Source organism: Chiroxiphia lanceolata (assembly GCF_009829145.1).
Source record: "Chiroxiphia lanceolata isolate bChiLan1 chromosome W unlocalized genomic scaffold, bChiLan1.pri scaffold_57_arrow_ctg1, whole genome shotgun sequence".
Taxonomy (NCBI): domain Eukaryota; kingdom Metazoa; phylum Chordata; class Aves; order Passeriformes; family Pipridae; genus Chiroxiphia; species Chiroxiphia lanceolata.
Window position 1 is genome coordinate 109,695 of NW_022476504.1, and position 12,485 is coordinate 122,179.

Below are 12,485 nucleotides of genomic sequence, written 5' to 3' on the forward strand. Positions count from 1 at the left end.
TCAGCAAGGAGCTGCAGGGCATCTTGGAGGTCTGGCACAAGCAAAAAGGGGGGGGTCCCAGAGCTGTTCCTCAGCCTGGAGGGGAGGGTTTGCCCACTGCTGGCTGAGTGGTGCCCAGAGCAGTGCTGAACAGGCAGAGTGCCCTGCAGGGAGGGTTCCCACCTCCTGTGGGGAAGCCGGGGCAGGCCCCAGGCTCTTGTGGAGCACAGGGGCTGCAGAGGGTGGCACCTGCCCTCCTGCCTGGCCATGAGGTTGGCTCTGGGTCTTTGTGCCCGACCTGGGCGGGAATCCAGGGGCAGACACCCCACTGCAGGCTTTGCTGGAGGGGAGAGGAAGCCTTGAGGGATGGAGTGAGTGCAGCCCAGCAGTGGAGCTGTGCTGCTGCTGGTGTTGGAATCTGCTCCCAGGGCTCACCCGCTGCTTCTCTTGTCCCAGCTGCTGCTGGACTTCACCAGATGCGAGAGAGAGGCTGTGAGGGAGAGGGCCATGGCAAGGATCGATGTGCTGACCCGTGTGCTGTCCGACTATTCCACTCTGCAGGTAAGGACCAGGCCCCCTCCAGCCAGGCCATGCCCCCATCCCTGCTGCTCTCCATGCCAGGGCTGCTGCCCACATGGCTGCTCGGAGAGACGGGGACGCAGGGCTCTGCAAAGCCTGCACTCTCCAGCAATCCAGCCCTGGGCAGACTCTCGGCTGGGGGGCTGTGGCACCACCTTTGTGCCCTCAGCCCTTCTGCTCATGCCTCCCTCATCCAGGCCTGTACCAGCGTCAGAAGAGACACTGCTGGACCTGTCTGCTCTGGGGAGATCCAGCTCCCGCTCCTAGGAAAGCTGCTGGGGCGTCTCATCCTTTTCCGGTTCTCTGAGGAACAGACAAGCTGTGCAGCTTTCCATGCTCTTTTTGCCCTGGCTGACTTCATCTGTAAGTAAAAAAGGCAGAGCAGTGCTGGCCTTCATCTGCTCTATCTCCTGAGAGATCTGCTTCCTGACTGCCTTTGCCCCTCCCAGCTGCTTCCCAGAGTTTCCCAGCTGCCAGAGGCTGAGTGCTCTGCTCAAGGCCAGCATCTGTTTGCTACTGCTCTCCTTCCTCCCCTTGCTTTCAGGATCTTGCAGCTCACTGGTTTGTGGGCCCTACAGCCAAAGTTCCTCTTGACTTCCCTGTCCCAAAGCCACGTCTTCCCTGGTGGGGAAGAGCAGATCCCCCACCCTGGCTGGTCCCTCCAGTGTCTGTAGCAAGAAGCTGTTCCTGATGCCCTCCCGAAATCCTGGACTGCTCCTGTCCTGCCTCCTTGCCAGCAGATGCCAGGGCAGTTTGGTGAGCTTGCTGGCAAAGCTGCTCTGCCTTCCTGACTCTTGTGTGTTTGCCCCTGTGTTTAGTTGAATCCAGGCTAAAGGGCAGAGCAGACCAAGTCCACCGGGAAGCCGTGACCACCTCCGCGCTGTGTTCTCTGAGCGCCAGGGACTGTGCCAAGGTAAGGAGCTGCGCCCTTGCTGGGACTCCTGTCTGTGGCACCAGCAGGGCACTGGTGTGAGCCAAAGGACCCCACAGCAGTGGGGCTGGTGTGCCTTCAGCTCCCTGGGGAGAGGGTTCCCCCCGTCCTTGAGCAGGGAGAGCACAAGGGTTGCACTCCAGTGTCCCAGCAGCAGCTTCAGCCCCAGCAGGAGCTCCAGTGCTCCTGGCCACCAGCAAGTCCCTGGTTCTCAATGGGGCCAGCAGCCTGTGGCCATGAGCCCTCCTCCCCCAGCAGGAGGGCCCTCTCTGCTCATCTTCTGCCATGCAGGGACTGCAGGCACTGCTGCCAGCTTTGCTGTGGGCACTGCTGTCAGCAGTGGTGGGCACGTCCGGCCAGGGCCCCTCGAGCTGCTCAGCCAAGCAGCACTGTCAGGGCACTCAGCGTGACGTGTCTTCCTTCCTTGCTGCCATAGGCCTTTGGAAAATACCTGTGGTCCCACGAGAGGACAGACGTCATCCTCGTGGCCATCGAGGCCATGGGAGATGCCAGCATCCTCGACCAGCAGGTGCCCAGCAGCCTGCTGGAGGTGGCCTTGGAGGACCCGGACGTCTGGCTGACAGATGTAAGTGGCCTGTGGCTGCATTGTTGTGCCCTTCAACCCTCTTGGGCCTTGTTCCTCCCTGCATCCCTCCCTCCCGAGCACAGGGGACTTGGGCCCCCCCAAGCCACCTCAAGGCAGCAGAGAGGAATGGGAAGGGCAACTGAGCACATGGCTGCACTCTGGGGGCAGTGCCATCCTCACCTGTATCCCCTGCAGGCGCCTAAGATAGTCAGCTGCATCCTTGAGAGCCTGCCATACTGCAGCACACAGGCAGCGTGGGAGAAAGCGGAGTCACTGCTTCGCCTGATGACCAACCTGTACCCCACCACAGTGGTCATCCTCCTGTGTAAGGCGGCTCTTCAAGGAGACAGGTACTGGCCCTGATGGCCTTGAGGGTGGGCTTGTTCCCTGTGGGGAGAGGGACCCTGAGACTCTCTGGCTGCCAGAGCCAAGGAACGCTGCAGGACAGCCTGCAGAGTCAGGCCCTCCATCCCCCCCCGCTTTCCAGCCCTGCTGGCTGGGCTGGCTTCACAGCAGCCAAAGCTGGCCCAGCCAGCCCAGAGCCAGCCCGGTGCTCCAGCCCCACGGGGAACACGCCCTCAGCCCCGTCCTGCCCGCGCGGGCAGGGCCCCCGGGGACGCGCAGCCAGGGCTCCAAGGGGCAGGTTCTGGGGGGCTGCTCCAGGCCACAGCCCTGGGGCTGAGGCAGCCCTGCTGACAGCGCTCTGCCTTCCAGCACTGCGCCGGAGCTGTGGGAGCTGATGTCCTCCATGCCGGAGACGCTGGCCAAGATCTTGGAGGACTTTGCCAACCTGCTGCGCAGACAGTGCTTCCGCTGCTCCGCAGAAGGCCCCCGCACCCAGCCCATGGCTGTGAGTGACCACTAAAGGCCCTGGTCCCCTCCCGCCAGCCCTGCAGGCTCTGCCGGCCCCTCACGGCTCTGTTTGCTCCTGCAGTCGTCCTCCAGGAAGGCTGAGTGGGAGGAGTTGGCTGAGGAGCCCGACTCTGTTGAGAGCCATCAGGGCTGTCCAAACGTGAGGACGGCCAGGCTGCTGCTGGAAGGGCTCGTCGGGCTGTCGCAGAGAGCCGAGATGGTGAGCAGGGCGGTGTCAGGGGCAGCCCTGTCGGCAAACGGGGGCTGGGGCTGTGTGGAAAGCAGTGGCCTGGCCTGGCCTGGCACTCCCAATGTGGGGTGACTGCTCCAAACGCCCTCCCTGCCACAGTGGGGCCTGGGGTGGTTGCCTGAGGAGCTTTTCAGGAACGGCCCTCTTCACCCAATGGACATTCTCTTCTCTCTCCAGGCAAGAAACATTGAACTCTTCCTGCCAGGCATGATGAAGATCCTGCAAGTTGGCAGCGAAGACGCCCAGATGAAGATCCTGCTGGCCTTGCAAAACGTTCTGCCTCAGCTGAAGAAGACCAAGGCCAGCTTCATCGCTGTGCAGCTTGTGGGGAGGCTCCTGCCCCTCTTTGACTCGGTAAGGCTGAGGTGGAGCCTGAGCCCCTCAGATGGGCACTGGGCAATGTCAGCTACCCTGCAGCCCAGCCCTGCGAGCAGCACTTGGAGCCAGCTCCACTCCCCTGGGCTCTCCTGGGATGGCTTCTGGGCCGTGCAGCCCAGTGCTCCTTCTTCTGGGATGTGAGGCCGGAGCCGCTGCCCTCCCCACAGCCATGATGACGGCCCTCTTCACTGTGGGCAGGGAGCTGCTGTTTGCAAAGCTCCCTTTTCCTGCTTCCTGCCAGGAGTGCAGCGAGCTGCGAGAGCTGTCCATCCGCATGCTGACGGAGCTGCTGCAGTTGGTGGTGGGCAGGGATGAGAAGAGGATGAGGAAGGAGGTGTGGTGGGCACTGGTGCCTCTCCTCTTCCGCGTGAGCGACCAGGTCCCCAGCGTGGCCAAGGTACAGCGCTGAAGGCTGAGCCCTGACACACAGAGGGCTGAGCTGACACCCCCCAGGGCTCCTGGGCATCGGGGCAAGGGCTGCTGGCAGCGGGCAGCACTCCCCCAGCACAGCCCAGGGGAAGGTCCGTGCGGAGCCAGCGCCAGCAGGACCGGAGAAGCTGGCACGGCCCTGGGCAACACCTGCCCTGCCTGCTCCTGCAGGGCTCGGCAGCAGCCCGTGACCACCACGGCCTGAGCAGGGGCATCCCCACAGGCTGTGTCAGAGGCCAGGCCTTTGAACCTTCATGCCTGTCCCCCAGGGCTGTCCCCAGAAGGCTCCCAGACATTTGGGCTAGGGCATGTCCCAGCCTCCTAAAGGCAGGATCCCCCAGGAACAGAGCCAAGATGTCTCCTTGCCCAGGCCCCCGGGCCATCTCTCAGCTCCTGCTGTCCTGCAGGCCTCCAGGGAAGCCCTTCTTGCTGCCGCCGAGCTGCTGAAGTGGAAGACGCTCAAGCACCTGCTGCAGAGAGAGCGGCTGTGGGAGCTTGGAGCGTGCTTGGTAAGGACAAGCTGAGGGGCCCGGGCTGGGGGAGGGCTGCCCCCATGCCATGTCTGGGCTGGGGGCTCTGCAGCTGGGCAGAGCCTGGAGCTGCATCCCTCTTGCTGCCCTCAAGAACAGAGCCCCAGGGGCTTTTCTGCTGGCCCCTGTCCCTTCCCTGGAGCCAGCAGGAGGGGAGGCCTCTCCGTCCCAGGGGGTGCTGGCGGGAGGCACTGCTCCAGCCAACTGCCCCAGTGACAGCCCTGCAGAGACATGCCTTGTTCTCTCTGCAGCTTCAGAACAGCAGGAACAGGGCTGAAGAGATCATCCACCAGAGCCTGCCCTACCTGCAGGACCCTCAGGCCAACGTGCGCCTGGCGGCCGTCAGGTTCATCGGTGAGTGCCAGCCCCTGCGGTGCCTCTGGGGGCAGCCTGGCCCCTGTGCCACTGCTGCCCCAGCAGCGAGGGGCAGTCCTGGGGCTGCCCCAGCAGTGCCCGGCCACCCCGGGCAGGGCCTTGCCTCCCTCTGCCAGCCCTGCCCACACAGCGGGGCTTGGTGGCCGCCTTGCTCAGTCCCACTGCCCTGAGCTTCTGGGGGCTCCTGGGCTCAGCCCTGCTGAGGGGGAGGAGGGGAGGACTGGGGGCCCTGCTGCTGGGAGCAGGCTGGGGAGCAGGGGCTAATGGAGCTCTGTGCCCAGGACTCATCACACGGCGCCTGAGGGAGCAGACCACGGACAGTCAGGCTGACATCCTGAGTGGTGAGTGGGGAGCGTGCTCTGTCGGGAATCCAGAGGCTCTCTGCAGACGGGGGGTTTGATCTGGGCTCTGTTTCTTTCCCTCACAGCACTTCAGCCCTTGGAGAAAGACTGGGACATCTCTGTCAGCTCCCTGGCAGTTCGGACAACCTCCATTCTGAGGAGTCCTTGCGTGCAGCAAAGACCAAGAGGCCTCCTGCGAGCACTGCGCTGCTGCTGGCCGTGAGCCCAGCAGAGATGCAGCTTGCCTTGGCTGAAGGACTGGGGCTCAATAAAGCTGCAACAACGTGCCCAAAGCCCTGGTGTCCTTCAGCTGCGCGGTGCTGAGTGTGCCGAGCCGACCGTGTCCTTCCTGGGCTGTCCCGCAGGCAGCGGGATGCTCCCCCCTCAGCACTCCTGGCCCCAGACTTGTGGGACAAGCTGAGCCCTGGCTGGGGCTTTCCCCGGGAGAAACCACCTTGGCTAAAGGGCAAGCTGCTGCCAGAGCCTTCTCGCCCCATTTCAGGGCCACTGCCAATGTCACCCTGCCCTCTGCCGCTGTGAAGCTATTCCCCCTTGTCCTGTCACTCCAGGCCCTCGTCCAAAATCCCTCTCCAGCTCCCTTGGAGCCTCATTTAGGAACTGGAAGGGGCTGGATGATGTTCAAAAAGGCCAAGTGCCGGGTCCTGACCTTTGGCCACAACAACCCCCTGCAGTACCACAGGCTGGGGTCACAGTGGCTGGAGAGCAGCCAGGCAGAGATGGACCTGGGAGTGTGGATTTACAGGAAGCTGATCATGAGCCAGAGTGTAGCCAGGTGACCAGGAGGGCCAATGGCATCCTGGCCTGGATCAGGAACAGCATGGTCAGTAGGTCCAAGGAAGTGATTCTTCCCCTGGACTCAGCGCTGGTGAGACCACACCTGGAGTACTGTGTCCAGTTCTTGGCCCCTCAGTTCAGGAAGGATATTGAGGTGCTGGAGCAGGTCCAGAGGAGGGCAGCGAGGCGGGGGAAGGGACTGGAGCACAAGTCCTATGAGGAGAGGCTGAGGGAGCTGGGACTATTCAGCCTGGAGAAGAGGAAGCTCAGGGGAGACCTCCTCACTCTCTACAACTCCCTGCCAGGAGGGTGTAGCCAGATGGGGGTTGGTCTCTTTTCCCAAGCAACCATCAGCAAGACAAGAGGGTTTGGTCTCAAGCTGTGCCAGGGGAGGTTTAGGTTGGATATTAAAAAGAATTTCCTTACAGTGAGGGTGATCAGGCGTTGGAATGGGCTGGGCAGGGAGGGGGTGAAGTCAGCATCCTTGGAGGTGTTGAAGGTGAGACTGGATGTGGCAACAGTGCCATGGTCTGGGAAGCACGGCGGGATTGAATCAAGGGTTGGACTTGATGATCTCGGTGGTCCCTTCCAACCCAACTGATTCTGTGATTCTACAATTCCATGACTCTATGATTCCATGATTCCATGATTCTATGATTCCATGATTCCGTGATTCTATGATTTCACAATTCTGTTATTCCATGATTCCATGAATCCATGATTCTATGGTTCCATGATTCTATGATTCCATGATTCTATGATTTCATGATTCTATGATTCCATGATTCTATGGTTCCATGATTCTATGATTCATGATTCTATGATTCCATGATTCTATGATTCTATAATTCCATGATTCTATGATTCCATGATTCCATGAATCCATGATTCCATGATTCTATGATTCATGATTCTATGATTCCGTGATTCTGTGATTCCATGATTCTACGACTCTGTGATTCATCGATTCCATGATTCTACGATTCTATGATTCCATGATTCCATGATTCTATGATTCCATGATTCTATGATTCCATGATTCCATGATTCTATGATTCTATATTTCCATGATTATATGATTCCATGATTTCGTGATTCCATTTTTCCATGATTCTGTGATTCCATGATTCTACGACTCTGTGATTCATCAATTCCATGATTCTACGATTCTATGATTCCATGATTCCATGATTCTATGATTCCATGATTCTATGATTCCATGATTCCATGAATCTATGATTCTATATTTCCATGATTCTATGATTCCATGATTCCATGAATCCATGATTCCATGATTCTATGATTCATGATTCTATGATTCCATGATTCTACGATTCCATGATTCTATGATTCTGTGATTCCATGATTCTATGTTTCCATGATTCCGTGATTCCGTGATTCCATGATTCCGTGATTCTATGAATCTATGATTCCATGATTCTAAGTTTCCATGATTCTACGATTCCATGATTCTATGAATCTATGATTCCATGATTCTAAGATTCCATGATTCTACGATTCCATGATTCTACGATTCCATGATTCTATGATTCCATGATTCCATGATTCCATGATTCTATGAATCTATGATTCCATGATTCTAAGATTCCATGATTCTACGATTCCATGATTCTACGATTCTATGATTCTATGATTCCATGATTCCATGATTCTATAATTCCATGATTCTATGATTCTATGATTCCATGATTCCATGATTCTATGATTCCATGATTCCGTGATTCTATGATTCATGATTCTATGGTTCCATGATTCCGTGATTCTATGATTCTATAATTCTATGATTCTATGATTTCATGATTCCATGAATCCATGATTACATGATTCCATGATTCTATGATTCATGATTCTATGATTCATGATTCTATGATTCCATGATTCTGTGATTCCATGATTCTATGATTCTGTGATTCCATGATTCTATGATTCCATGATTTCGTAATTCTGTGATTCCATGATTCCATGATTCTATGAATCTATGATTCCATGATTCTAAGATTCCATGATTCTACGATTCCATGATTCTACGATTCCATGATTCCATGATTCCATGATTCTACGATTCCATCATTCCATGATTCTATCATTCCATGATTCTATGATTCCATGATTCTATGATTCTATGATTCCATGATTCTGTGATTCCATGATTCTATGATTCTATGATTACATGATTCCATGATTCTACGATTCCATGATTCCATGTGTAACAGTTCGTTTGGATACATGTCCGGAATAAAGACAAGTGCCAGAAATATGCAAACACACACACTATCTTTTATTACAGTGAGAATAATAATAGTAGTAATAAACTTAGCAAGAGGAATCAAAAACTAAAAAAGGGATACAAAATAACTACCTTATCGGGTGACATTAAAACAAATACTATGAACAGCATTTAATACAGTATTAACTAGTGAAAAAAGGGGGGGTTAAAGGGATACCAAAAAAGGGATCTTAACACAATATTATGGATAACTATTAACACAATATTGGTTAGTAAAAAGAGAAATGAAAGGGGAAATATTATGAACAACTTAACAATATTCAATAATAAAACGGGGAATTAAAGGAACACTAAAAGGATATTAAAAAGAAAAGTTTGTTCTCTCAGTTGCTTCCTCTCAATAAACTGTGCTGACCCACACAGACAGGCCAGGGCTGTCAGGATCTGCAGCAGCTGGTCGGTGCCCGTGCTTAGCGGGCGTCCCCATGGAGCAACACAGTCTCGGTGGTAGGATGAGTATTGCTCACCCCAGCAGTCCTGACACCCCATTTTATCAGTTCCACATTACACCACGTAGGGTCAGTACGCAGTATAAGGTGATGCCTGAGTGGCAGCCAAACCCCGCCTGTTCATCACCTGAGAGCAACAGTCGGTGCATGCCCTGCTGTAGGGCAAGGGGCCAGCGACCCCTGCCCACAGAATCTGCCTCTCACCAGCATCTTTCTCACCCCTGTGTATGACCTCTGTCACTGTGTTTCAAGGGTAGATGTATCTATCTTGCAATATGTAGCAAAACCAAGGAAGAACTGAGCTCTGATAATAGGGGATATCAAGTTGACTTGCTAATAAGCACAATGGACCTTACAATTAGCTTGTGCCATGAAGTTACATTGTACCATACTCTGGCTGGTTTCACATCCTAATATGATTCCTTTCTCACGCCTCTATGCTCCACTGATCATCCAGTTCAAAAGTACCCCCCTTACAGCATCCTCCTGTTTACCGTGACCAGCCTTTTCATCCCTTTTCTCTCTGCTTTCTCACACTTGTTCCTTCACAAACCACCATGATCTCACCATTTCCCTTCCTTTGGTTCTTCCCTAGAGATCTCACCACAAGTCTTGCACAGTCTCCAAATGTGCTTTCTTGTTGCCCATCAGAAGATTCAAACCCCAAAGAAAATCCTCCATCTTCTACTGGCAAGGTCATCCTGGGAGGCTCTTCCATTGACCCATTTAGTGAAACTTCCACACGGAGGTGTTGGAACTTTACTTGAATTGATTTTTTTACCTTTTGGGTTTACAATGGTTTCTCCAAAAAGATGGTAATTCTTGTCCTAGCAACGGAAATTTTTTGGAGAAGGAGTCTGGGACTCAAGGAATCAAGAATGGATTGGCTTGGAAGGGACATAAAAGCTCATGAGGTCCAAGTCCTTGGACATGGTAAGTGACATCTTCACTAATTGAGGCTGCTCAAAGATCCTGACCTTGGACAAATCCAGGGATGGGACATCCTCTTCTGTTGCAGTTCTTGCAATCCCCATTGGTAAGTATTTCTTCATTTTATCCAATAGAAACCTCCCCTATTTCATTTCAAAACCATTGTCCTGTGTTCTGCCACTACAGACCTTGGTAAAACGTATCCCTGTGACTATCTTAGACCATGTTTTCATCTGCAGACACCTTGGAGAGTGCTCAGAGATGTCCCACGAAGGGGTTTGGAGGTCTCAAACATATGACCACTGCACAGGGGCAAAGGAGTCATGGGTTCAGTGGTGTGCAGGCAGAGGACAGCAGAGAACCCTGGGAGTGCTTGAAGAGTCGCTTCAGAGAGGGTGGATGCTTTTGTTGTAGCAGAAAACAGCACGAGAAAAAAAGAATTAATGGCAAGTGCAGCTGGGGAGGTCCAGGCTGGCACGAGGAGAAAAGAATTTCCCTCCAAGAGCAGTTCTGTGATCCAACACCTCACCCAGAAAGAGTCTGGATGAGCCCAAGGCTTTGTGTGTGCAGGAAGAGCCAGGGAGGACGCAGAGATGTCAGTGCAGGAAGGTGCCAGCCAGGTGGGGCAGCCGGGGGGATGACGACAGCCTGCAGGGAAAGGGGCAGGGCATGGACACCGTAGGACAGCCTGGGCTGGAGAGGAGACAGGGAGGGGGAGAAGCTGAAAGGCCCTGACACAGCCACCTTCTGCAGGCCTTTGGCCAGGGCTGCTGTCTGTGCCCCTGAGGCCAGGAGGAGGGGAGTGGCCCTTGCAGCCCTGGGGCCTCGTGGCCTCCTTGTCCCTGCTCAGCAGCCTGGCAGGTGCCACCCCATGGTCCTACCCTTGGCATTGCACATCCCACATCCCAGTGCCCCAGGAAGAGCCCTGAGGAATGAGGCAGGGTCAGGATCTACCTTCCCAGGGGCTGGGGGTCAGGCCTTGGTCCTCTGGATTAAGGAAACAAGTCAAGGTTTGTTCAGCATCAGAGCCACCTTTGCCTTGCTTGTCCATCCTTGTCATCACTGTCTGCAGTTTTCTGCTCTAACTGGAATCTGGGGACACGTTCTCAGTTGTGTCCCTCAATGAGACTCATTAGCACTACAGGAAACTTTAGTGTTTCAATCTCACTTTGACTTCTTGAAAAGTTGTTTGAACTTCCTCTCAGGGACTGAGCCTCATGTAAACAACGCCAAACCCCCCAGAGGGTCATGAAATGCCTGGGGGTGTTGCTGTGCTGCTGAGCTGGGCTGGGCTCCTGGCACACAGGGAGCTCCTGGCAAGCAAGAAGAGCTTCAAAGAGACAGCTCTGCTGGTGAGCAGCTCCTCTGCACAGCCCAGCAGGGCTGAGGGCACTGCCTGCAGCACCCAGGGCACAAAAGCAAGGCAGAGAGAGGTCACACACAGCCTGGGTTGGGAGGGAAGTCGAGAGGAAGATCCACTGGAAGAGGAATCTTTCCAGCCTCCCTCACAGTGAGTCAGCATGAAGGGCAATGTGTCTGCAGTTGGTGCAAAAATCTCCTAATGCTGGCACATCCCACTCCCTGCTGCACCATCCCAGGCACATCCCAGCAGGGTTCTCTTCTCCCAGGGATGGCTGCAGGGTTGTGAAGCCGGGCTGTGCCACCCAGGCTGCCCCAAGCTGTCCTGCAGAGCAGGGTCCTGCAGCCCAGGGCTGTGCCGGGGCAGGAGCTCTGCCACTGCCAGGGGCAGCTCTCAGCCGGGCTGGGGAGCTCCCTCAGGGCTGGGCAGAGGCTGGGGGTGGAAAGAGCAAAGCCTGGCAGGGCAGGGCAGGTTTCTTCTGCTATCCAGTGAGAGTTTCATGGGTCAGGGCTGCTCACAGAACCAGAGCACCCCAGGATATTTTCCAGGGGATACTTCAAGGGGAAGGTCCAAGGAGGAATTTCTCTCAAGCTCTCAAGCCACATGCTTGGTGGTTTGAGTTCCAGAGGGAACTCTGAGGAGCTGCCCAGGGCTGAGAACAACTTGCTGGCACTGTTGGTGTCTGGGAGGTGGCCCAGCTGGCTCAGGGTGATGCTGCCCTGAGTGCCCAGTGGGCTCTGCCCTGGCCTCTCCCAGCTGGACCCTCCCTGTGCATTTCCTTGGTTCTCAGCTTGCCCCTGGTCCTGAGGTTGTTCCCTCCTTCTCTCAGTCAGGCTCACTGGGGAGGGCAGTTTAAGCTACACAGTCCAACACTGATCCTGGGATTTCCCTCAGACAGGTGTGTCCCTGGGAATGAGACATTCCCATTGTCCTCTGCTCTGTGGGGCTGTGGACAATGAAGTCTGTGGGCCTGGGTAAGGAGTTCTTTTTCCCTCAATCAGACTCTGGCATTAGGACACTTGGCTCTTTTCTGAGGTGTCCTTCCAAGCTGGGAGCTGCCCTGGAAAATGCAAATCATCCTCCCAGCACAGCTGTGTTCTCTGAAAGCCCCAGTGGAGAGGGGCAGAGATGCTGTGCCCATGCCAGGAGATGCTGTTGGGTTGGGGAGATGAACCACGAGTGTCCTTGGCTCCAAGTGGGTGCTGAGCCCTTGAGACAGGTTGAGACCTTGAGGGGTGTGGGATGGATCCCTCTGCTCTCAACAGTGTCTGGTGGCTTTTCAGACCCAAATGGGAGTGTGATCAATCTCCATCTCAGGAAGGAGAAAAGCCAGGGCAGTTGGGAACAAGAGAGAGGGACAGACCAGCTCCCCTCACTCTGCACAAAGCCCGGGACAATTTTCCTGCCTGGCAG

The 12,485-nt window shown here is 55.1% G+C and overlaps 1 protein-coding gene across 1 annotated transcript; it reads left to right on the forward strand.

Moving 5' to 3' along the window:
- Positions 1-569: 569 nt before the first annotated feature.
- Positions 570-5,453, forward strand: LOC116781540. The gene is made up of 12 exons (XM_032677201.1): positions 570-921; positions 1,377-1,471; positions 1,926-2,075; positions 2,244-2,425; positions 2,790-2,925; positions 3,010-3,147; positions 3,355-3,531; positions 3,797-3,952; positions 4,392-4,493; positions 4,766-4,868; positions 5,171-5,230; positions 5,317-5,453. Exons 1-12 carry the CDS (start codon positions 570-572, stop codon positions 5,451-5,453), a joined length of 1,788 nt encoding a protein of 595 aa, XP_032533092.1.
- Positions 5,454-12,485: the final 7,032 nt, after the last annotated feature.

What these genes read in the sequence shown, in the direction of transcription:
- LOC116781540 (XM_032677201.1), top strand. Translation starts at nt 570, where the DNA reads ATGCCCCCATCCCTGCTGCTCTCCATGCCAGGGCTGCTGCCCACATGG. An exon ending in TGCCCTGGCTGACTTCATCT is followed by an intron (nt 922 to 1,376) that starts GTAAGTAAAAAA and finishes CCCTGTGTTTAG; the next exon opens with TTGAATCCAGGCTAAAGGGC. An exon ending in GCGGCTCTTCAAGGAGACAG is followed by an intron (nt 2,426 to 2,789) that starts GTACTGGCCCTG and finishes TCTGCCTTCCAG; the next exon opens with CACTGCGCCGGAGCTGTGGG.